A 26,637-nucleotide genomic window follows, 5' to 3' on the forward strand; every position below is an offset into this window, starting at 1 on the left:
GTTTCGGGAACTTTGACCCTCGCCTTTAAGTTTCTGCCTTTTGAGAATATTTGTGTCACGAGGAAGTACTTCAATAGGGAAGACTGGACTTGACCCCAGAGAGTCAGTCATCTTTTCCTCTTCAGGAAATGGGTGGAGAGAGAGAGTCCTTATGGGCAGGAAACCTTGTGAAAAAGGCGGAGCAGGGACAAAACTGGGAAACTCGTGCATTGGCGTATTGGACTAAATAGTCCCTCGTTTCCTCCAATTTCCCCTTGAAACTTCAGGACGTTTCTTTTCTCCCCATCCACAGAGGTAGAGAGGTGTGTGGTTACTGCCAACGGAGGCTCCATAGTTTAGCATCAGCTAACTTAAGGACTCAGGATTCTTCAATGAAGGGAGAGGCAGGTTCTTGGCCAGGAAGCCCCCAGCACACTGAGGAGTGTTTGCCCTTTGGAGGAGAATATGAAAGCACAGAGCAGTCAGATCAGACGTGGGGCCAGAGCAGCCCATCAGGAACCAGCATACACAAAGTACAGATTATTTCCAGAAATCTCAGTGGTTCAACCAGGAGATCATTCCAAATCCCCAACACTACTTTCGCATTTAAAGTTCCTATTTCTGAGAAAATCACCAGGAGCAGCTAAATGGCTCAGTGCATATAAAGAGAGTGGTCTGGAGGTCCTGGGTTCAAATCTGCCCTCAGACATTTTCTAGCTGTGTAACCCTGAGCAAATCACTTAAACCCCCATTGCCCAGCCCTCCTTCCTTAGTTCTTCTGACTTATAATCAGTGATTCCAAATCCCCAACACTACTTTCGCATTTAAAGTTCCTATCAATGATTCTAAGAGAAGACTTAAGGGGTTGAGACAGAGAGAGAATTACCCAGTTGTTTGACCAACTTTGGTGAACTGTAGGAGCAAGTGTATAGGAATGTCCCCCAGATACTTTTCTACATGATGGAATGGGAGGCCAGATTTGATCCCCTGAAGATGAATCTTACTGATTCCAAGTGCATTGCTCTAACCACTGTGCACCCCATAGCCTTCTTCCTACCCCACAATTTCCTTTCCCACTTGGCAATGGAGAAAACACAGATCAAGTGGTTATAGAGACTTAATAGATTCAGAGTTCTAATTCTTTTGTCAAATCACACACAAAAGAAAAATCTTTGAGGATATCAGTGCAGAGGGTTCAGGGAAAGAGGAAAAGTCATATGCACATAGCTCAAGCCACATTAAGTAAATGTAGAGAGAATAAAAACAGAGATACTCATCCAAAATATAATTCAACGTCCTGTGGATTGTGAAATGACCCCATAGTCAGTACTGGCCATTAATATGCTTCCTTACATCTGAAATCATAAACTGAAAATTTTTAAATGTAGGAAGAAACAAGGACATCTAAATTCAAATACATTCTTTCTTTCATTTTCTTTCTTTTCATTTATAATGAATTGTGTGCTTTCCTCTTTAAACCGATTATGGAAAATAGACTTTGTCTCTTTAAGAGAAAAGGCATGGTCATTTCTAACTATATAATTTTACAACATTCTGGAGTTATAAAGACATATATCTTCATTTTGAAGCCTACTTTATTACATCTATAAAGAGTAAAGTGCCAACGATCATCTCTTGGATGGAAATGTCCTAGTCCTTTTAGAGAGCTTTGATTGGTTGGAGGATAGGGACAGAGTGAAAGTAGGGCAGTTTCAGCCGCACAAATGAACAATGAGCCCTACTCCTCTTCCTGTAACCACCGTGGTGGAGATGGAGGAACAGCAAAATAAACAGAGACAGAAAAGGCTCTGTGCCGATTCTTAGCGTCAGATTCCATGGTATCCAATGTGCTGGGAATGGTAAGTGGAGCCTGAGTTCTAATAGTCTACAATAATAGCTCTTGTTGGCAACTCTTTCCTACTATACAAGTGAAAACTCTTCCTGTTCCCTCTTGCGGAACTTCAGTTTTCTTATGTTAGGGAAACCTGGGTCAGGAAATTACATGGGAATAAACGAGCTCTTCCCCTTTTAGGGCTTAAAAAGCAGATTTTGGTTTGTTTATTTTTGATGTGATGGAAAGGGTGACCCTGAGATCTTCCAGTTGGTGAAATCAGACATTAAGGAAACGTGGTCTGACAGGGTTCCATTTCTCAGGACAGACTAATGACAAAGGCGACTTTCCCGGCTCATTTTGCTTAGCGTGCTAGCATTAAGCCATTCTGAAATGTTTACACTTTTGTAGTTGATTCTGATTGATGAAGTGAAACATCTTGTAATAACATGCAAGTATAGATAGATCTCAAATGTATGCGAGAGTTTTCAGTGTATAAAAGAGCTCGATTTAGAAGCGATGCCTTTAATTGCTCCCCTAGATTTATAGGAATTGAAGTTAAAGTACGAGTTGCTTTGTAAAGCTGACAGGAAACTTAGAAGTCATCAAGCTCAACCAGCTCATTTTACAGATGAGGAAACGAATGCCCTAGAGAAAAAGTGACTTTTCAAGCCCAACATCACACAGACAGTAAGTGATGGATTCACAATTCAAACTCAGGCTGTCTGACTACACAGGCTGTCTGCCTAAAACTTTTACATCTGAGATTTTCTTTTCTGTAAAGCACAAAATAAAATTATTTTGAAATGAGATTGAAATGAAAAATGAAATAAACTTGTGTATCAATACACACAATCAAACCGGACTTCCAGGGTCAGAGCAACATAGTTGAAATGCCTAGAGTAATCAAATAAACCAGATATAGTTGTTTTACTTTAGGTTATACAGGCCTAGCTGAAGTCATCTGAATTTAAGTGGGTTTAAAAAATTCCTAGAAGCATTTCTTCCTCCAGTTCTAGGAAGAGTAATCTATAGTGTACTGGACTGGAGTTAAAAGATATGGATTCAATCTTTTGCTTTGTTTCCTACTACCTATATGGCATAAATTCCTTGAGCTTTGGTTTCCTCATTTGTAAGTAAAATAAGGCATCGGTATTATAAAAAGGAATTCTTAATTCCTTTCATAATTTAATGGGGGACCTGAAGGTCCTCTTACCATAGAAATGTGTAGGGCTTAACCAGCCCACAGTGACAGGAATTAGAAACCATAGAGAGGAAGGAGGAAGCATAGAGACAGGAAGTGAAGTAGGAAGAGGTTATAAAAGGGGAAGAGTATTGATTGGTGGGTCTGTCAGTTGCTGAAAGTTAAGGCTGGCAATTGCGGGAAGTTGACAGCTGGATGTGAGTTGGTCATTGTGGGTTGGTGATTAGTTGGTGGTTGGTGTTTAGTTACTAGAATATAAAGGTGGGCCTGAGTTTACTGAGAGGGCTTTTGGCCTTAGCCTTAAGGCTTTTTGCCTTTTGGGTTTTTAGCTTTTGGTTTGGGTTGTTGGGGTTTTTCCCTTCCTTGAACTTTTTGGAAGGTGGCTGGTCTTCTTTGACAGACCTAATTGGGGTTGGATTAAACACTGATTGAGTTGGTTTTGATTGGGCTGAATTGGGTTGGAACTTTGTGGGGTGGTTGTTATTAGTGGTAGTTATAGGCATTTATAGGTAGATATGGGCAGTTTCAGGTAGTAATTATGGGCAGTTATAGATAGTTATATGATAATTAGTGTAGACATTAGGAAATTTCTTTCTCTACCTCTTTCTTATATTTCCCTCCTTTACTATATTCTTTCACTATCTCTATTTTAATTAAACTAAATTGTTAATTCTTAAAAGCTGCTAGAAGTTTTCTTTTCTCTGACTTAAAGGGATAATACTAATTTACAACTCTACTATATTCTTATTAAAACTTAAGTTATTAAAAGCTGCTCTCTTATTTTGTCAAGACCCCTATTTTAACCCTTACAGTATAAATAATCTTTATAATCCCTTCCATGTCAAAATCGCATGATTCCATGATAAGTTATTTAAAATCTTTTTTACATTATTTTTTTTGCAGACTAGATAATCAGATATTAACCAAAAAATATATCAATATTTAACAATATGGTGGTAACGGAACAATTTTCTATGCCCTAATTGCTACTAAAAGCAAATTGACAAAATAGCAAGAGAAACAGTGTCTTTCTGCTTTTCTCATAGCATAGCAGGGGTTAGGTCAAATTGGAAGAATTCTAGGATGGATCCAAGGATTCTGATTCAATCTAAATAAGTCTCAGGTTATTCTCCTTCTAGAGGTTAACTTGATTCCACATCCATTCGGGTTTGTTTTCTGGGAACAAATAGAGATAAGGAGATCAGATATTACTCTACCCTACAGTGAAAACAAATCTCCAGGACAGCATAGTATTTGGATTCCCAAAGGTCTACTGAAATGGAGGTGATATGGGACTAAACTCTTCCCAGTCTCTCCGGAATTTTCCCAAAGGCAAACTGATTACTGCCAAGCAAATATTAGAGACATTATTGCCTAATATTCACCTGGGCGGGATTGCCAGGCAGTAATACAACCATAACATTGTTGTTTTTGTTCAGTTATTTCTATCACATCTGACTATTTGTAACTCAAATACAGGGGGCTTTTTTGGCAAAGGTTCTGGAGTGGTTTTGCCATTTCCTTCTCTGAGTCATCTTACAAATGAAGAAACTGAGGCCAACAGGGTTGAGTGACTTGCCCAGGGCCACACATCTGTTAAGTGTCTGAGACCAGAGTTGAATTTAGGCCTTTCTGACACTAGACCTGGCACCACCTAACTGCCCTATAACATTAGCTGCCTTTATTTGTATCTAGTTTGCTAATTTCAGCAAATTTAATGAGGAAATTTGGTTTTTGGACCCACGTGGTACCTGAATAATGTCCTTGTCGTGAAGAACTAACTAACCGATTATGGAATAGTTGCTCTCTTGTCCTCAGTGATCATTTTTATGGTATGGTACTTCGCCTTTCTCAGAACTATCACCATCCACTAGAAAATGTGTTTAAACCTTCCAATTTGAATTTCATAAGAAAAATAAAGTAAGACCACATGGTCTTAGAGAAAGCCAGTTTTTTCAATCAAGTGGCAAAATGGAAAGCAAATAGACTCCTAATGAATATGGATTGGTTAAGCAGATTCATCTCTCCTTACAAAGAGATGGAGGCAGGAAGGGAAGGAATGAGGCAGATAATGGAAATTGAACCAGAATTCTCCCTAGATCAGAAAGAGCCTCTAAATTGCTTTGCCTGATTTCCCCTCAATTCTGATCACATTGTGCCAATAACAGTAACAGACTCCTCTAATAAATGGAATATCCCAGAGTAAAAAGTCTACCAGATTTGGACACAGAAGACCTGTATTCAGATCTGGCTCTGCCAACTGTGTGATGTCAGGAAAGTTACTTAACTCTCTGGCTTGTTCCCTCATCTGTAATGAAGGAGCTTCTAGCTTCATTTCCTGTAGAATTGTAATTGACATCTTCCCTCCACCATTAAGGCTGCAATCTCCCTTCTCCATCTCTTTTGTGATGGCACTGATGTTTCAGATGCAGCCACAACTTCTTTAACCCTAGAGATTTCATTTGGAACTACAATATCATCTCCACTGGCCACTCCTACACCTTAGTCATTGTCAAAGGGAGTATTACAAATTTGATTATTCTCTCTGCTTAGTTCAACATTAATGGCATTAATAGCTATTTCTATGAGGTATTCTTTTTTATAAAACCTTTTAAATGACTTACAAAGGAAGATGATGGAGCACTTTTAAAGTTAATTAAATTAACTTCTAGGCTGAGAATAGCCTAAAACTTTTCTTGATTGGATCAGAATACCTGGCTATCCTAGAGTGCTTCGAATCTGAATTAGTCCCTAAAGTGAGGGAAGGACTCTGTTTCTTCTATTGTTTTGTCAGTGATCTTTTTTTCCAATCCATTCAGTTCTAATTTGGCTATGTCTGTTTTTTTAAACAATATTTATTTTTAACATTCTTTTTAAGTTTTGAGTTCCAAATTCTCTCCCTTCATCCCACACTCTCCACACCCATTGAGGAGGCGAGTGATATATTAATTATACATGTGAAATAGTGCAAAACATATTTCCATATTAGCCATATTGCAAAAAAAAAAAGCAAGAAAAATAAAGAAAATGAGAGAATTCTACTTCAGTTTGCACAGAATTGATCATTTCTCACTCTGGAGAGGAATAGCAATTTTTCACCTGGAGTCCTTTGGAATTCTTAGTACAATTTGTACTAAGTATGATGTAGTTAAGCCTTGCAACGTTGATCATCATTACAATATTGCTGTTATCGTGAACGATGATCTCCCAGTTCTCATTTCACTTTGCATCAGTTCACATAATTCTTCTCGTTTTTCTAAAACTACCCCTACTTGGCATTTCTTATAGCACAAAAGTACTCCAGCACAATCATATAACACAGCTCATTTAGCTATTCCCTAATTGATAGGCATTCCCTTGGTTCCCAGTTGTTTGCCAATGGGGGGAAAAAAAAAGAATTGCTATAAATATTTTTGTACGTATATGTTCTTTTCCTTTTCTTTTCTTTTCTTTTCTTTCCTTTTCTTTTCTTTGAGATACATACCTAGTAGTGGTATTGTCAGGTCAAAAGGTGTGTACACAGTTTTATAGTCCTTTGGGCATAGTTCCAAATTGTGCTACAGAATGATTAAACCCAGGTCACAACTATGGCAACAGCACAATAGTATAGCTATTTTTTTACCCATCTACTTCAGCATTTATCATTTCTAATAGGTGTGAGATGGTCCCTCAGAGTTATTTTAATTTGAATTTCTCTAATCAGTAGTGATTTAGAGTATTTTTTTCATATAACTTCAGATAGTTTTAATTTATTCTTCTGAAATCTGCTTGTTTTTCACATTCTCTGATCAATTAAGGAATAGCTCTTATTTTTACAAATTTCACTAGTTCTCTATATATTTGTGAAATTAAACCATTACCAGGGAAACTTAGTGTCAAATCTTTTGATATTACTTCATTGTCTATATTATCTCTTTTAATTAGGTCTGTTTTTGCTTTGGCTTTATCTTGAGATCATGATTGCTTTCATTGCCTTTTTTCCTTCAATTAAAATATACTAGATTTTGCTGCAGTCCTTTAACTCTAATCATCTCATTCTGCTTTAACTGTCACTTGTAAACAATTTATTGTTGGATTCTAATTTCTAATCCATTCTGTTATCTACTTATGTTTTATGGATGAGCTCATCCCAGTCACATTCACAGTTTTTATTAACATTTCTGCCTTCATCTTATTTTCTTCTGTTTATTTTTTTCTTTCTCTTTTTCTCCTGTCCTTCCTCAAAAGTCTATTTTGCCTCTGACCATTGCCTCCCTTAATCCAGCCTCCCTCTCTTATCCATTTCCCCACCTATTTCCTTCATCAGTAATATAGATCTCTACATACAACTGAGTGTGTGTGTGTGTGTGTGTGTGTGTGTATTCTTCCCTTTTTGAACCAATTCCAAGGAGAGTGGGGCTCAAGCATTGCCCACCACCACCTTCCTCAGCCATTTTCTCTTCCATTGTAAAGGCTTTTCCTTGGGTGTATCTTTTAGGTAAGAAAATTTTCCCCATTATGCTTCTCCTATGCCTCTTCTCCCAGTGCATTCCTTTTTTTACCCCTTTCATTTTTTTCTGAGATATTCTCAACATAATCAAACACATTCATGTTTTCCACATATACAGGCTCCTAATTACCACAAAAATGACAAAGTTCAGAGGAGTTACATGTATCATCTTCTGGCAAATTGACATGATTGCTTTTTTATATTTACCTTTTTATATCTCTTTTGAGTCTTGGGTTTGAATATCAGTTCTTCTATTCAACGCTGACCTTTTCATCAGGAATGCTTGAAAATCCTCTATTATGTTAAATATCCATTTTTTCTCTCTGAAAGATTATATTCAGTTTTGTGTTAGGTAGATTATTCTTGATTTTAATCCCAGTTCCTTCACCTTCTAGAATATCGTATTCCTAGATCTCTATTGCTTCAGCATGAAAGTTTATAAATCTTGTGGGATCCTGACTGTGATTCTAAGAGATTTGAATTATTTCTTTCTGACTACTTGAAATATTTCCTTCTTGACTTGGGTGCTCTAGAATGGGCTATAATATTCCTATGAGTTTTCATTTTGAGATTACTTTCAAGAGATGATCAATGGATTCTTTTAATTTCCATCTCACCTTCTTAATCTAAGATATCAGGACACTTTTCTTTGATAATCTTTTTATGTATGATCTTTAGGCTCTTTTTTGTGCATGGTTTCCAAATAGTCTAATAATTTTTAAATTATTTCTCCTAATCTGTTTATCAGGTCAGTTATTTTTCTGATGAGATGTTTCACAATTTCTTTTATTTTTTTTTTCATTCTTTTGTCTTTGTTTTATAGTTCCTTGCTGTCTTATGGAGTCATTAGCTTCAACTTGCCCAAATCTAATTTTTTAAAAATTATTTTCTTCAGTGAGCTTTTGTATCTCTTTTTCCATTTGATCTATTCTGCTTTTTAAGAAGTTCTTTTCTTAAGGGAATTTTTGTGATTCTTTTATTATTATGCAAATTTTAGTTTTTAATGTGTTTTTAAAGCATTTTTGTATGTTTTGCATATTTTTTTTTACCAAGCTGTCAATCTTCTTTTCATAATTCTCTTGTAGCACTCTCATTTCTTTTCCCAATTTTTCCTTTGCCACTCTTATCTCATTTTTTAACTCTTCAAGGAATTTTTGGGCTTGTGATCATTTTCTTTGAGGCTTTGTTCAGAGCTATTTCCACATTGTTGGCTTCTTCAGAGTTTATTTCTTGGTCTTCTTTATCACCATAGTAGCTTTTTATGACCAAGTTCTTTTTTTGTTGTTTGCTCATTTTTCTAGGCTATTTCTTGACTAAGCTTTATGTTAAAGTTAGACGCTGCTCACATGGGGTGGTGTAAGGATGATATTAGAAAATAAGTATATTGTTTTATTACTTTAGGGATAAAAAGTAAAGTGGCTGCTTGAGAAAAAAAACTGGAGTTTGAAGCAGAGCTGAGAGAGCGTGTTAATTTCAGGTGTGACAGTTATAACCCTTTTTCTGTGTCAATTACTTTCTCTGGCAGTTGGGAGTTGGTCTCTGGCAGTTGACAGAGACACCCTGTCAGAGACTCTCAGGGCTGGAGGAGGGAACATCTTTGCCTCTCTCTTTGTCTGAAGGAAAGATCTGAAGGAATTCAGGGTTTTCCTTTCCCAACTTGGGAAACACTATTGACTATTGTGTTTTTATAGGTTGTTTAACTCTGAGAAGACCAAAGAAAAGCTGGTCTTTGGTTTGGACTCTGACTCAGTCCTAAATGAATTCTTGTTGAGACTCAAGCAGCTAGCCTTTGCTATTTTATAATTTGAAGGTAAAGTTAAGATTTATAAAGATAATAGCGGTAGTTTTTATTTAGATAGTATAAATTTGGGTTAGTCAGATTAGAGAGGAGTAGTGTGGCCTGTAAAACAGTGTGAAAACCAGGAGAAGCAGTTCCTTGTGGAACCTGGGAGTTTATTTCGGTGGATTTAGAATCCCTTACAATTAGAAATCCTTTATTTATCCTTATATATTTCAATAAATATTTTATGTTTATAATAAGAGTCTCTTCAGCATCCTTGCTCCTGGCCGTAACTGGAATTTCACATTTGAGCTTCACTTCATCAATGAGAATACTTTTGATTACCTCTGTCAAAAGTATCTGAACAGTTTGACCTGATTGGCGAGTTAAACAGTTTTTAAACAGTTTTGAACCTAGTTTTGAATAGTTTTTCCATCTAAATATTTTATTTTATAGCTTGCTAATTTATTTTTATAGTGGCAAAGCCCTTTTCCAAGCTTTAGATTTTTTCTTGATGTTATTTTCAAAGCTAGTTCTGGGGGGATCATCAAGTTTTCAGTGCAACTATGATGCAGAAAGAGATGTGTGTGGTCCCTGCTTTCCACATCTGTGCTTTTGTCTTTACCAAAAAGGGTCCCCTAGACCCCTGCAGCCATAATTGCTAGCACTCCCCTCAGCCTTGAAACTGAGATCATAACCCCATTTCCCTTCAACTACAAGCTCTTATCTTCCTCTCCTTGAAATGGTGACCAGGCCCCTTGCTCCCTTGTGACAGATAAGAAACATTCCTTTCTGCCCTGAAACCAAAACCCAATACTACAAATAGGTAATAAGAGTTGTCAGTCAGAGTCAACTACACCAAGGACCAGCAAAGGGATCCCAGGAATCTCTTTCTGACCAGTTGTCTGATTGATTTTATGTCTCTGGACTAAATTCTCCTAAAACTGCTTCTGCCACTGTTGACGCACCTCCTCGTGTGCTTTAAAAGTTTGATAAATTCTCACATCTCTCCTAAGTGTAGTCCCATCTATGATCAAAGAAGAAGAGATTTATAACTAGAAGGATATTTACAGGTCATCTAATTCAAACCTCTCACTTTTAAAGGTGAGCAAACTGAGGCCCAGAAAAGTGAAGTGATTTCAGTGAGGCTAAGAAGTTAGCAAATGTCAAGATCTAAACCAAGATCCTCAAAATCCAGGACTCTATTGAATCCAGAAAAATTGCTCCCATTGTTTTTTTTAATTTTCTTTTATTTTTAATTAATTAATTAATTAAGAATATTTTTCCATGGTTACATGATTCATGTTCTTTCCCTCCCCTACCCCTTCCCAGAGCCAATGAGCAATTCCAATGGGCTTTACATGTATCATTGTTCAAAGCCTATTACCATATTATTACTATTTGTAATAAGAATGATCATTTAAAGTCAACATCCCCAGTCATATCCCCAATCGAACCATATGATCAATCATATGTTTTTTTCTTCTGCATTTCTACTCCCACAGTTCTTTCTCTGGATGTGGATAGTGCACTTTCTCATAAGTCCCTCAGGATTGTCCTGGATCATTGCATTGCTGCTAGTAAAGAAGTCCATTACAGTTGACTGTACCTCAGTGTATTGGTCTCTGTGTACAATGTTTTCCTGGTTCTGCTCTTCTCACTCTGCATCACTTCCTGGAGGTTGTTCCAGTCTCCATGGAATTCCTCCACTTTATTATTCCTTTCAGCACAATAGTATTCCATCACCAACATATACCACAGTGTGTTCAGCCATTCCCTAATTGAGGAACATCCCCTCATTTTCCAATTTTTTTGCCACCACAAAGAACACAGCTATGAATATTTTGTATGTGCATTTTCCCCTATTATCTCTTTGGGGTACAAACCCATCAGTGGTATGGCTGTTCCCATTTTTTTTTAAAGCGTACTTCTTACTATTGTAATTTTAAGAATATATTTAGTTGCATTTTCGTTTCCAGGTTTTCTTGATATTTAATATTTAGTTAAATATCCTGAGTTCAAAGAAAAGTGGAGAGCTAAATATTTGTATAAACTCAAAGTTATGCCATCTAAATCAAAACTAATGATTTTTAAGTTTAATTCATAATTCTCTTCCCTCGTCTTTATATCCAATCAATTGCCAAATCTTGTTGATTCTACCCTGGCAATATCTTTCTCAATCCCTACTTCTACTCCCATCTCCAATTACTCTAGCCTCCAAATTACTCTATAGCTGCTTGCAATCTTTCCCTTCTCTAAAACATCATTTATACAGAAGCCAGATTGATATTCCTAAAACAATGAAGACATTACCGTGTGTTATAGGATCAATATCTACACAGGTTTCCCAAGTACTCTCTCCAACTTAATGTAGGCCAGTTCTTTCCCTAAAAATCAAGGGAGCTATCCCCAAAATGTCCTAGCCCAGAGGACTAAGACTCAAGCGATGCAGCTATTGACATAATTTCCTGATAGTCTCAAGACCATGTTGTCATGAGGTCATTGTTTCCTAATGGAAGGAAGGAAGGAAGGAAGGAAGGAAGGAAGGAAGGAAGGAAGGAAGGAAGGAAGGGAAGAAGGAAGGAAGGAAGAGAAGGGAAGGAAGAGAAGGGAAGGAAGGAAGGAAGGAAGGAAGGAAGGAAGGAAGGAAGGAAGGAAGGAAGGAAGGAAGGAAGGAAGGAAGGAAGGAAGGAAGGAAGGAAGGAAGGAAGGAAGGAAGGAAGGAAGGAAGGAAGGAAGGAAGGAAGGAAGGAAGGAAGGAAGGAAGAGAAGGGAAGGAAGGAAGGAAGGAAGGAAGGAAGGAAGGAAGGAAGGAAGGAAGGAAGGAAGGAAGGAAGGAAGGAAGGAAGGAAGGAAGGAAGGAAGGAAGGAAGGAAGGAAGGAAGGAAGGAAGGAAGGAAGGAAGGAAGGAAGGGAAGGAAAGGAAGGAAGGAAGGAAGGAAGAGTAGGAAGGAAGGAAGGAAGGAAGGAAGGAAGGAAGGAAGGAAGGAAGGAAGGAAGGAAGGAAGGAGACTGACTTTCTACTGCAAAGTTAAGGCCCTTCAGATTTGAGAAATAGCACGACTGCTAACTAGTCACCACACCCTGCACTGCTAATATGACATTTCCACACGAAGAGGAAGGGAGCCATTACTAATCCTGTATTTTTACTTGTTATCCTTTCTCTGTCATGACTTAGTAACTCTATTTTTGTTAACTATTGAATTAACTATGAGAGTTTCAATTCATTCCAGTAATAGACCTAAAGTACCAGGTGACCCATCTGAGAAAGGACTAGCCAGTGACACTATTGTCACTTCCTTACTAAAACAATGTTTAATAGCTCCCTATTGCCTCTAAGATAAACGAGAACTCCTCGGACTGGCATTTAAAGCCCTTCACAGTCTAATTCCTACCTACTTTTTAGTCTTATCTCCTTTCCCATATTCTCTCCAGTTGAAATGGCCAGTAGGTTTTCTTCATACAGAATATTTTATCCTTTGCCTCCATTGTATCAGGTGGTTGTTTCTTTAGATGGATTATGGCAATGTAAGGTTGCTGGGCAAGCCTACAGACCAATGAGTTCATGTGGAATCAGACTCTGTCTCCCTCCTCCCTCTCCCTCCCACTTCAGTTAGTCTCTTCAGTTGGAGTCAAACTGGGATTCAGACTGAGTAAGTCACCTGAGTATCTGATAGATAATTCACTCTCAAAAGTTGTTGGAACAAGGGTTTATTTTATTTTATTTTTTCGTAAACCCTCACCTTCCACCTTAGAATCAATATTGTATATTGGTTCCAAGGCAGAAGAATGGTAAGGGCTGAGCAGTGGGGGTTAAGTGACTTGCCCAGGGTCACACAGCTGGGACGTATCTGAGGTCACATTTGAACCCAGGACCTCCCATCTCTGGGCCTGGCTCTCAATCCACTGAGCCACCCAGCTGCCCCCACAAGGGTTTATTTTAAGGAAGGAGGGGAAAGAGGGGTTGGATAGGTGAGAGGATTTAGGAATTCCCTACCCTAGAGCAAATCTTAAATTGAGTAACTAAGTTATATAGTCTGATAAGAGGGATGTGGTTAACAGGATTTCAAAGGTCTTCAGAGTCAATTGCCAGGGATTCAGAGAGAACATCAGCAGGTCACAGACAGAAAACTCCTGAGCTCTCCTTCCTTTGAGTGTCAGGAAAGAGAGTCCCTAGAAGCAGTTTGTGTGCTCCTGTTTAACTGCCTTCCCCACGTCACATTCTCCCCTGGAATTCTTCCTTGATGGACGGGGATCTCCAAGCTTCCATTCATTGTCTCGGTTTCTCCTGGCTTTCTGCAGTCTCATTCTCTCACAGTCTTTAACACACCATGCATTTTCAATATGCACAATCCCTGGCCGAGGATGCTTTCTTGCCTCATCTTCTCTCACCTTACAAAGAAGCCCTAATTTCCTCCCAAACACCGACAAAGGGATACTTTCTTTCTATATCCGTCATTTCTGGTCGTTCTGGTTACTAGCCTTCTCTCCTTCTCGACAGTACTTTGTCTATGTTCTGTGTTTACATACACGTACCTCCATTCCCTACTTTCTGGCTCCTCTATGTAAAGTCAGCGAGAGCCGAGCCCTGTTTCTGTTTTGCCTGTGTGTATTCCGTGTCTGGCCCAGCACACGCTCCAGAGGCTAGTGCTTCCTAAAGAAACTCTACGTGAAGAGAACTGAACTAACCAATGACCACAAAGAGAACAGAAGAAGAACTCTATCTTTGACGTGGTTTAGACTGGCACAGAGCCATTCTCTATCTTCCTTCGAGATCTATGATATTGAATCTTTTGTGTAAAACCTTTACTTTCTGTCTTAAGATCAATAATACTGTGTATGGGTTCCAAAGAAGAGAAGTAAGGGCTGGTCCATTGAGCTTAAGTGACTTGCCCAGGATAACACAGCTAGGGAGTGAGTGGCTGAGACAAGATTCGAACCCAGGATCTCCAGTCTCTAGACCTGATTCTCAACCCACTGAGCCACCTAGTCACCCTCGATAGTACTGCATCTGATTAAGAAATGGCAAACCTTTGTTCTATTTAGTCATGAACCTAAGCTGTTTAAATTCACTTTTCCTGTATATCTTCTGCTGCCTAAAACCCTTCTTATTCTCCAGGACCATGGACGAACCAAATCTGTTCAGATCAAGCTTCTCTTCTTTTCCATTTATTTCCATTCCATCCTTGGGGTTGAATGAAAGTAGAGTTAAGGATAGTGCCTCGGTTGTGAGCCAAGGTGCCTGGGAAAAGGGAAGAATTTTTTTAAAAATTCAGAGGCCTGGAGGCAGAGATGGAGATAAGTTCAGGAAATAACAAATAAACTTGTTTGGTTGGCATTTGGATTGTGTAGAGGGAAGTCTTAGCAAGGCAGACTGTTCAAATGGCAAAGATTTGCCAAACAGCAAGCAGAAGAGTTTGTATTTTGCCCTAAAACAATAAAGAAGCACCAGAGATTCTTGAACAAGGGAATGGGCATAATTCATTTTATGCTTTGGGAAGATTATTTTGGGAGCTGTGTGGGAAATGTCAGTAAATAAAGTATGTGCTAAGTGCTAGGGAAAGTTTAAGATACAGACCATGCTATCGAAGGTAGGAAACAACAAGCAAACAAACAGCTATGTACAAATAAACTCTATAGAGCATACACTGGAAATAATCCACAGAAAGAAGGCACTGGTATAAGGGGGAATAGAAATAAACTTCCTTATAAGATGGATTTTAGTGGAAATTTGTTATTAAAATAAAACAGAAAAAAGAAGATGAAATTTTAGCTAAAACTTGAAGGAAGTCAGAGAAATCTGCAGTGTTATAAGGAATGGATAAGTTTAGGAGGAAAATGAAGGTTTGCAAAAGACAGAGGCATGAGACCAGCAGGGAAAGATTCTGGAATGCTGCAGTGTTGGGTTAAGCTGAAAAATCAGAGACTGTTGGGGAGTCTGGCTCTCTCTGGATTTGAACCTGGGGGGAGTGGATGCTGAGTCTTGAGAGTTTGACCCTATCCTTATTGCTGCCTGTGTTGCTGTCCTTGGGCTGTGTGTCCTGGAAGATCTTAAGAGCCTGTCACTATCCTGTATCAACATCAGGCTGTCAATAACCAGAGGTCTGAGTCCATCTGAACGTGGGACCTTTTCCCTGGATCCCTGCCTGATCTGTTCTAGACCAGCATCTCCAGTCACAACCAAGAGAGGATTTTAGTGCAGGATACATAGAACGGGGCCTGGGCTTTTACAGCTTAGCCAGGACAGGGAGATTAGAGGAGGAAATGAACTCTCTGAAGATCCTTCATGAGAAGGCTTTAGATTTGGGGGTGCTTAGCTAGTAAAATTTCCCTTTCCCTCTTAACCCCTCCCTTTGGAAATAAAATGCACTTCCCAGTTACTGTGACTTTGGCTATCCGTGTACTGGTCCCAGACCTGTCTGTTAGGTCTTTTCACCCTTTCACATTGGAGAAACCTGGATCCTGGCCCAAAGTAATTCAGTGAATCCCATCTAATCCCATCTCCCAAATACCCCTGCCCTGTAACACTTTGGCGAAGCCAGATGGTATGAACCTTGTAAAATCAAAGATTTTGGTGTTAAACGTACTGTGGGTCCTGGTTGTCTGTTGGGGCCTACAGGAAGGTTTGAAGCCTGTTGGGAGTACTTTGGTGACACCAGTTGGGAGGGACCAAACTGCTCGGAATCTTCCTGGGTGGACTGTGGAATGTTGAGGCTGTCCTGCTGGGGGAGCCGTCCCTCAAGCCAGCAGTCTAGTAAAACTGAAGCAGCTGTTGTTTTTTCTTTAAGAAACATTGAAATATCAAAGTGGTTGGAACTTTTACAGAGAATGCACTTCACCATGTCATTCCCAGGGTATTCCTATGAGATAGCCAGTACGGTTGTATGGCTCTTAGAGGCTACGTGCGCCATCTTGTTGTTGGTGCCATGCTTCTTCCTGGAGGTGCTCCCAGGGGGCTGTAATAAAGTTTGGAGTTGGCGTACTACTGCCCCTGTTATGCAGATTTCTCTAAGAACAGCAGGATCTTATATACCTAAGAGCACTGGTTATTTGGGGATGTCTCTAAATCTAAGTGGCTGTTATTTATAAGATCAAAACTATTAAAGCAAATGGTTTTATTACTGCACACTCAACTGTATAAAATGGAAAAATGTAATTGTGGTGTTCTTCATCCTAACCATGTTCATGCAAGTGATCAGCAAGCTGAGGCGGTGCTGAAACATCCTTCCAAGTCATTCCAAACATGGGATGTGACTAGTAAAATACCCAGAGTCAGAAGATGCATTATCTTGTTCAAGAAACGGCACAGGGATTGCAGAGTACGTAGGAAGAGAGGGTTATAGGCTCTAAAAAGCCTGGAAGGGCAGATTGTAAAGGGTTTGGACACCACGTAGGATTTTTTTTGCTCCTACAGGTAACAGGGAGCCTCAGGAGTTTATTGAGTAGAGGAGTGACACTACTTTGACGACTGAATGAAGTATGGACTTGAAAGGGGAGAGATTTATGGCAAGGAGACTGTCACCCGTCATGGGTATTCCAATAGTTCAGTTGTGAGGGGATGGGAGGCTGCTCCGTTGTACTAACTGTGTCAAGAGACAGTAAAGAGCAGACGTGAGAGATTTTATAAAGGAAAAATCTAAAAGCCTTATCAACAGATTGGCCGTGGCCAGGATTCAGTGCAAGTAAGAAGTTAAGGAAGTCCCTAGGCAGTGAGCCTGGGTGACCGGAATAATGGTGGTGCCTTCACGGGGGAAAGGAACATTTAGAAAGAGGGGACAGTTTGGGGACAGATAATGAGTTCAGTTTTATAAAGGTAAATCTGTAGGTCTTGACCACAAATTGGATAACAGGTTGAGAGTGTTAGAAAACAAGAATGATGCCAAAGCAATGAGCCTGGGTGCCTGGCCGTGGTACTCACAACAGCTATGAAGAAGGAATATTTTAGGAGAAAAGAGGAGTTCAATTTTGAACAGGACACATTTGATACGTCTCTAGGATGCGCCATCCCATAGAGAGCTGGAAATACGAGACTGGAGGTCAATAGGGATTTGGGGTCTGAATAAATAGATCTGGGAATCATCCTCATAGACGTGATCATTGAATCTGAGAGTTCATGATATCACCAAGTGAAATCGTAGAGAGGGAGAAAAGAGGGCCCTGTGGAACACCCACAGTTTGTAGATTTAGCCTGGATGAAAATCCAACAAAGAAGACTGAGGAAAAATGGTCATAAGAAGGGAACCAGGAAAGAGTAGCGTCCCAGAAAACTAGAGAGACTGGGGCATCGACGAGGGAAAGGATGAGCCGCTGGCAAAGACTGCAGAAAGGTTAGGAAGGAGGAAGACTGAAAAAAAAGAGATCTCATTAAATTTGACACAGAAGACATCATTAGTAACTTTGGGAGTCCAGTTTCAGTTCTCTAATTAAATCAGAAGCCGCTGTAGAGAGAAGAGTGAGAGGAAATGGGAACTCCTGTGGTAGACGGGTTTCTCAAGGAATTTCACCACGAATGATAGGAAGGAGAGGAAGGGATGGCTAGCAGGGACACATGAGGACTTGTCATCTTTGTTTTGAGAATGGGGGAAAGGAAGGCCTGCTTGCAGGGAGTGAGAAAGCAGCCAGCAGACAGGGAGAAACTGAAAAAACAGAATGCCAGAAGAAGGAAGGCTAATTGCTTTTGTCCAAGGGAGACGTGATGAAGGTGAGTGGTGAGTGGTGAGTGGATTAATAGAAGAAATGCTGTATATCTGACGAGAATTGATGGCTGGACGAATGTAAGGGACAGTTAAGAACTGAGTGTGATTCCAAGATTACAGAGCCACGAGACTGGAAAGACAGCATGTCCTCACCAGAGAGGCTTAAAGTAGGGACAGATTTATGGGTGCAAACTATGCATACGATTTTGGCCATGTTAAAATTGAGACGCGTAGAAAATCCAAGTGGAAATGACCAATGCTGGGACCAACATTCAGGAGAGAGACAGAAACCTGATATGTCGATTTGAAGATCATTAAATGCACTGGAAGCCAATGAAATGCAGAGACAAGATGACATAAAGTGAAGGGTCACGAAAACAGTATCTTGGTTTACAGGCAGGACACATATTCCGATCCGGAGAAGGAAAGCGAGAAAGAATGCACAGTAATGGGAAAAGTTGAGAGAGAAAAGAATGTCCACTGAGGGGGGTGAGTAGAGGAGGGATGAGGTCACCAGTCTAGCAGTGTCCAAGCTACGAAGAGATCCAAAAGGATGAAAACAGAAAGGAGCACAGGTGGAGTGTGGAGCTAAATTGCAATGAATTGAGAGTAGAAACAGCAAGTTTAGGCAATTCTTTCTGGGAGTTTGTGAAAAAGAGAGAAGTTTACCGTAAAAGTGCACATTGAAAGAAAAACTCTTCCGCTCTCCTAAGAGGCTGACATTTTAAATGATCAAAGCACAAAGGAGTTTGGGATATCACTAAATCAGCTTTTCATACCTCACCTCATTTCTCCACCATCAAAATTCCCCCCCCAGTCTGTGTCTTTGGGCAAGCCAGAGCAGTACTCAATCTCATCCCCTGCCTGGGTTGCAGAAATTCCTAACCACGTGTCCGCTCTGACTGTTGATCACTCAGCCTCTCAGATTCAAAAGAGAGCCTCTAAGGCTGGACTGAGCCATCTTTGGATGTGGTTTGTATGTCCAGGGAAGGAAACACCAAGTAGAAAAGGCAGCAACCTTGTACCCACCCATAACTACTCTGCTCCCCGGCGTGGGAAAGGGCATCTTCTCATCCCCTCCTTTCCTGGAGGAAGCCCAAAGACTCGTGTTGGGCTTGGCAAATAAGAAGTCCAGGAGAAAGGGCTTTAAAGAGCCACCAAGTCAGCAGTTCTTCCTGTTCAAAAGCCAGTGAGAGAGTTGCTTCAACATCCCAAAGCATAAGACCGTTAGCAGTTCCATACATGTTCCTGGGAGCCTCAGACGTTTCCAGGGATGCTCTGCCACGTGTTCCCTGGAATGGCCCCTAACTTTCAACAGATGGTATGTAATTTCTGATATATTTTTAATCCCCTTTTGTGGGTTATTGTGCTGGGTCTCCCTTGCCAGCTTCATCTTATTCTGAACTTTAGCATTCTTCCTACAGGAGAGTACTTTACATTTAGATTGATCTTCCATTATTCAGCCTTGATTCTATCTTGTGTTTGTGTCTTTTTCTTTAAATAATAATAAAATAATTTATAAAATAAAAATAAATATAATATATAATATAATAAATAATAAATAAATTTTTAAAAAACCTTACCTTCCAGGGGTAGCTGGGTGGCTCAATGGATTGAGAGCCAGGCCTAGAAACAGGAGCTCCTGGGTTCAAATGTGACCTCAGATACTTCCTAATTGTGTGACCCTGGTCACTTTTGCCAAGTCCTTACCACTCTTTCGCCTTGGAACCAATACACAGTATTGATTCTAAGACAGAAGGTAAGGGTCCATAGTAATGGAAAAAAAATTTTAAACCCTTTTTTTCTGTGTTAGTATAAATTCTAAGACAAAAGTAGGGGAAGGACTAGGCAATCAGGTTTAAGTAACTTGCCCAGAGACACACAATTAGGAAGTAGTTGAGGTCAAATTTGAACCCAGGTCCTCCTGACTCCAGGCCTGCCACTTTACCCACTGGGCTCTCTTGTGTTTACATCATTTAAAAAATCTAAATTGTCAAATGGGTTGTCTTTAAGTAACTCCCCTTTATTCCTCATCAGCATTGTTTCTTATTGTGCCTCTAGATTTTCATTTTTGAGAGCCTCTAGACAACTTAGGTAGACTTTCTCTTCTCCCTCACCAATTCCAATGGGGAATGGTCATTTCCTATCAAAATTTTCAGTTACTTCTACTTTGGAAGTGTAAACCTCAAAATTTCTCAGACTTATGAATGTTAGGGGTTTCCCCCATTGGGGAATCTTCTACTTAAAAAAATTCCCTAGCAGATGGTGAGAACTCTGCTTGAGTGTGGGGGCTCCTAGCTATGGGAGTGTCCCTGCTCCACCCTACTTAAGACTGCTTTAGGACAGAAAACTGCTTCTAAACAATGAAAGTACTTTGATCCATGTTTATGGAAGGGACAGGAAGTTCTTTGAGTCATGACTGTTTTAGAATTGATACAATGGGATACTAAGTACCTATAAAGGTGGGGCAACTTGTAAACTACTTAAACCTAAAAGGGTGATAACTTATTCAGAGGTTTTTTCTTAATGAAATTTGTCAATACAGCAGCATTTTTTCCTGACTTACTAAAGAGATTAAAACTACTCAGCTGTGAATTCAAAATGGGCGGTCATTTAGAAACATCTACAGTGATTGGTAGATGTAAGGACCTCGGGGAGGTGACAGAGGAGATTTTTGCCCTTAAAAATAAGAGCTTGGATCTCATTGAGGAGATCTCGTTTTCTGACTCTCATTCTGAAGGAGAGTTCCTTGAGGAGCTCCTCTGAGGGGCTCTGTCCCTCTGGGGTAGGAGCTCTCTCTCTTTCTCTCTCTCTCTCTCTCTCGTTCTTTGATTACTCATTGTATTGTTAATTAAAATCTCTATAAAACCCAATTGACTTGAGTAGTTGAATAATTGGGAATATTTCCCTGGCGACCACCTTATATTTGATTTTAAAACCCAAGACACTGTAGTGAAACATATTTCTCCGGTCAAATTTACTCACCCTCTCTTATATCTATCACAATTTATATCTTCCACTATTTTAATCACTACAGTTTAAGACCTCAACCATTTTAAATCTCACAAAAGCCAGCTCCTCCATAGTTTTCCACATACCATTATTGATCGTTATTTTTATTGCCTTGTGATCTGAAAAGACTGCATTATTTCTGCTTTTCTGCATTTGTATGCCATGTTTCTGTGACCTAGTGTATGGTCAATCTTTGTGAATGTGCCATGTGGTGCTGAGAAGAAGGTGTATTCCTTTTTGTCCCTATTTATTTTTCTCCTTATGTCTATTAATTCTAATTTTTCTAAGATTTCATTCACCTCTTTTACCTCTTTCTTGTTTATTTTTTTATTTGATTTATCTAAATTTGATAATGGTTGGTTCAAGTCTCCCACTAATATGGTTTTACTGTCTATTTCTTCCTTCAATTCTCCTAGTTTCTCCATTAGAAATTTGGGTGCTATATTATTTGGTGCATACATGTTGATTAGTGATATTTCCTCATTATCTAAAGTCCCTTTTAACAGAATGTAATTACCTTCCCTATCCCTTTTAATCAGGTCTATTTTTGCTTTGGCTTTATCAGATATCATGATTGTAACTCCTGCCTTCTTTCTGTCAGTTGAGGCCCAGAAGGTCTTACTCCATCCTTTAATTCTGACCTTTTGGGTGTCTACCCACCTCATGTGTGTTTCTTGAAGACAACATATGGTAAGCTTTTGGATTCTAATCCATTCTGCTATTCATCTACGTTTTATGGGTGAGTTCATCCCATTCACATTCAAAGTTATGATTATCACTTGTGGACTCCCTGGCATTTTGATATCCTTCCCTAATTCTAACCTTTCTTCTTCAGCTCTAACTTTTTAATCCAGTGATTTATTTTAAATCAGTCCCCCTTGTCCCCTCCCTTGATATATTTCCCTTTCTAGCCCCTCCCTTTTTGTTCCCTCCCTCATCCCCCTCTTCTTCCCTCCCTTTTTTATGTTCCCTTACCCCCTTATCCCCCTTGGTTTTCCCTTCTCCCTACCCTTGTTGGGTAAGATAGAATTCGAGATCCCAATGGATCTGGATGTTCTTCCCTCTCAGAGTTGATTTCCTTGAGAGTGAGGTTTAAGTAAAAACTCTCTTCCTCTCCTTCTTATAGGAGTTTTCTTCCCCTCCCCTTCCCATGTGAATCTTTGTGTGAGAAAGATTATTCTATTTGGTCTTTCTTTTCCCCCTATTTACACATTACATTTTCCCCACATATTAATATACATAGATTGATATAAATATAGTCCTTTTAGAAGAGAGTTTGAATAAAAGAAAAAGATAACATTTTTCTCCTTTTCCCTTTCCTTCATATTTACCTTTTCAGGTATTCCATGCTCTTTGTTTTTTGATATCGAACTTTCCACAAAGCTCTGGTCTTTTCTTTGCAAAAACTTGGAAATCTTCTATTTTGTTGAATGCCCATACTTTCCCTTGGAAGTATATAGTCAGTTTTGCTGGATAGCTGATTCTTGGTTGAAGACCCAGCTCTCTTGACTTTCTGAAAATCATGTTCCATGCCTTACGGTCATTCAGAGTGGAACTTGCAAGATCTTGTGTGACCCTGATTGGCATTCCTTTATATCTAAATTGCCTTTTTCTGGCTTCTTGTAGGATTTTTTCTTTTGTTTGAAAGCTTTGGAATTTGGCAATTACATTCCTGGGAGTTGTCTTTTGGAGATTTAGTGTAGAGGGTATTCTGTGAGCTCTTTCAGTGGCTGTATTGCCCCCTTGTTCTAGAATCTCTGGGCAATTTTCTTTGATTATCTCTTGTATTACGATGTCGAGTTTGCTGTTTATTTCTGGCTTTTCTGGTAGTTCAATTATTCTTAAATTGTCTCTTCTCCCTCTATTTTCCAAGTCTATGACCTTGTCAGTGAGATATTTTATGTTCTCTTCTAATTTCTTGGTCTTTTGGCTTTGCTTTATTAATTCTTGCTCGTTTTCTTCCAGTTGGCTGATTCTGACTTTTAAAGCCTGGTTTTCCTTTTCAGTTTGGTCAAACTGGTTTTGTAGATGAGTGAATTTCTTTTGCATTATTTCCCAATTTTCCTCCCAGAAGGCTTCCATCTTTTGATCATTTCCGATTCAAATTCTTCATGGGTTTGTGGAGAGTTTCCATTTCCTTTGGAAGGTTTCTGAGCATTTGCTTATGTTTCCTCTTCTATCTCCTCTGTATTTTGTATTTTTGCTTCATAAAATGTGTCCAAAGTCGCCCCCTTCTTCTTGCTTTTCTTGGAGTGTTGAGGCTTTTCTGTGCTGTTTTCCATCTCTATCTGAGTGGGGAGGTCTAGCTTTTCTTATCTCTGTCTGGTGTTCAGAGGCTTTTGCCCCAGGCAAATTGTTCGTTCGTGGATGTTGCTGCTCTCAGTTCCCTCCCGACGCTTCTTCGTTGCCTTACTCCCACACTCTGAGCCTGGCTTTGCACTGTCCCTGAGGTATCTCAGAGCCTTTGTGGGCCAGAGAGGCCTGCACTCTGAGGGGGGAGGGGCCAAGGCTTCCTCAGAGCTCTGAGGGCTCCTGATAGGATTAACTTCCCCTGGGTTGGATTGAGTGTGTCTTAAAGCAGAGACCTTCCCTGAGACTTCCCTGGATGGAAGGATCCAGCCAGGGGGCTATAGGCTCCCCTCTGTCTCTCTCTGTTTCCCGGCTGTCTGGGTGCCCCCGTGACTGGCTCAGTTTGTTTTCAGGATGTGGCCTTCTGAATAGCCGGCCCTGGGATCCTTTTGCTGGCTCTTAGGTTCCCGCTGCTGCCTCGGACTCAGCACTCTGGGTTGGGGGGGATGGGTCCTGGGACCTTCCTTCTGCCTATCCCTTAGATCCGAGTGATCTTGGGTTCTGGCTTTTGGGGGGGGCATACCTTTTGATCCAGGTCCAGGAGGAGGGTTCTCTGGATCTATCCTGTTGTTTGTTTTGAATTTCGATGTCCTAGGAGCATACAGTTTGAGATCGGTAAGGAAGGGGTTTCCGGAGATCTGAACTTTAGCTCTCTCTAAGCCGCCATCTTGACCGGAACTCCCAGTTCCTCCATAGTGAAAATTAGATTCAGAGGAGCAGGTCCTTCTCTACTACTGAACAAAAGAATAACTCTGAAATTCCAGGAAAGGCTCCTCTTGTTGAAACTAAAGGCACACCATAACTGAGGCTCTTCATTGTATTGACTCGGTTTACAGAGACTCGTGTACCCATAAGGGAGAGAGAAGTATCTGCTGATTCTTTTCCATTGATTTGTCTTTTGTGTTTTTTAGAGAAAGAGGAATTATTCCAGAGTGTGCTGACACAGGTGGCTGAGCAGTTCTCCAGGTAAAAGGCTTTAAACACATGTTTATATAGGCAAATGTGCTAAATTTTGTCTGTTATTCCTAGACCAGGCTAACTGAGTGTGAGAGCCATTGGGGGACAGAACTCACAGCAATCTCAAAGACCATCTGCTAAGTCACAGACAACTTGCCAGGTGTGTCAGTGGCCATAGTGCTGGCAATGACAAAATCAAAGATCAGACAAGTATAGGTGGTATGATATTTTCTTAGAGAAATTTGTTTGAATTAAGACACCAAAAAGTAGTGGGGGAAGGGGGGAAGAGGAGAAGCAGGGAGAAGGAGAAGGAAGAAAGGAGGTTAAACTGGAAGACGGTTCTTGTAAAAAAAAGACAAAACCTAGAGGTTTGCTGATATATCATCATCAAGGTCCCTCTTATTACATGAAACGTCATATTACAGAATCCTTCCTTTACTTTAATAGCCAACCTTCCTTTAATATATAGAAGATAAATTCCTCTTCACCCAAATTCTACTTTATTTAGAACAATGCTATAAAAATTTTCCAATATACTCTTCATGTCTCTTGCAACTTTTCTCCCATAACTGCTGGATGACTATGAAGGGAAGTATGTGTGAAGGTTTAAAAAATAATAATTTACGTGCATTTTTAATGTCATTTTGGTCATTTCCCAATGAGAAGCTAGAATTGTTTTTATTCAATCTGAGGGGGTCTAACACTATTCTCAGTTTAGTACTTTCACCATCCCAATGGGAAATAATAATAGAGATGATCAAAAAGTCTGCTTCTACCAAAGTGTAGCATTCAACCATTGTGGTTCAAAAGAGAAAATAATGTAAACACATGAATTATGTTTTTATGAATTAAGAAATTCTTATCGGATTTGGTTTCATTTTCTCTGGTAGTCTTGTCATTCTGTGAAAAAGTGTTCTGAAGGTAGCTAGGGGGCTCAGTGGATAATGAGTTAGATCTGGAGATGGGAAGTCTAGATTCAAATTAGACCTCAAACACTTCCCAGCTGTGTGACCCTGGGCAAGTCACTTGACCCCCATTGCCTAGCCCTTACCACTCTTCTGCCTTGGAGCCAATACACAGTATTGACTCCAAGATGGAAGGTAAGGGTTTAAAAAAAAGATTGAATTTTCCATATTTTGTCTACCATGCATAATGATTTTTATTTCTATAAAGTTATGACTATTTCCACCAGCTCATGTTCTTCAAAAAGAATTTTTCTTTGCTACCCAAAAGTCATCAAAGGCAAAGGCAAATCTACAATATGATAGATCTAGACCTCAGTGTTTTTTGATGAATTTCTCTTTTTTCATTCTTAGGGCTTTCAAAATCAATGAACTGAAAACTGAAGTTACTAATCACTTGGCAATGTTGGAGAAACGATTTGAATGTAAGTGCTGCACTCACACTCAAAATGCTAAAATGAATAATATTGTGCAATGAAGAAGTAAATATTCTCTGAGTTTGAGTAAGTGCTAGGATTTGATTATACCTTTCCTATAGAATGTTTTCAGGTCAATAAATATCTTGTCACAATATACAGTGTGATTATATACATATAGGTCTTCATTCATCTAGTGAATACAAATCCATATTTTAAGATCATTGTTCATTTCTGAGCCTCATCTTATCAGCCTACTTACATCATCATTGTTTTTACTTTGTCGTGTGACTAACAGTTCATAATTTAGCTGTTTGTTTCTTGTTGGTATTATTAATGTGGGATCACCCGGGATACCTTCTTCCTCCAATTCACACTGTTGGCTTGGGTCTCCTGGGGAAATATCCCTGGTTGAATGTATTTATGGATCTGCAGGAGCTATGACCAGTGTAATCACTTTTAATATTCAAGCAACTGATACACTTATCTCAAAAGAAAGGAAATGATTGAAATGGCCCAGCAGCAGTAGCATAGCAACAAAAAATTCCTCTCCTCAGCCTGGAGCGCACATTCTCAGATATACACAAAGTGTTCATGGGAACACTGGACTGTTACTCACTGTACACACTTGAAACAGACTTACCATGACTTGGGCTTACTAGGGATGACAGTGCCCTAATAAAACCCATTTATCAACACATCCAACTAAACCTTCTTGATTATCCAATAATCTAAACTTGGAAGAATGGTTTGTATTATTGGAATAATCCAATAATCCAAACTTGGAAGAATGATTTGTATTATTGGAATAATCCAATAATCCAAACTTGGAAGAATGGTTTGTATTATTGGAATAATCCAATAGTCCAAACTTGGAAGAATGATTTGTATTATTGGAACAATCCAATAATCCAAACTTGAACTCTTTAGTACCAAACCACCAACCTGATTCATAAACCCTG

General features: G+C 39.5%; 1 protein-coding gene across 3 annotated transcripts in view; it reads left to right on the forward strand.

Annotated features, from left to right (window-relative positions):
• Window positions 1–26,637, forward strand: part of PDE9A (phosphodiesterase 9A) — a 187,661-nt gene that overhangs the window by 85,001 nt on the left and 76,023 nt on the right. For 2 of the 3 annotated variants that reach the window (XM_056826008.1, XM_007493183.3), the window contains exons 6-7: window positions 24,252–24,306; window positions 25,614–25,684. In XM_056826008.1, coding sequence (XP_056681986.1) covers window positions 24,252–24,306; window positions 25,614–25,684 — 126 coding nt within the window. Of the gene's footprint in view, window positions 1–1,552; window positions 1,839–24,251; window positions 24,307–25,613; window positions 25,685–26,637 lie in introns of those variants that run through there. The other variant, XM_007493187.3, reaches the window with a different exon arrangement.

Source organism: Monodelphis domestica, chromosome 4, assembly GCF_027887165.1.
Source record: "Monodelphis domestica isolate mMonDom1 chromosome 4, mMonDom1.pri, whole genome shotgun sequence".
Lineage (NCBI taxonomy): Eukaryota > Metazoa > Chordata > Mammalia > Didelphimorphia > Didelphidae > Monodelphis > Monodelphis domestica.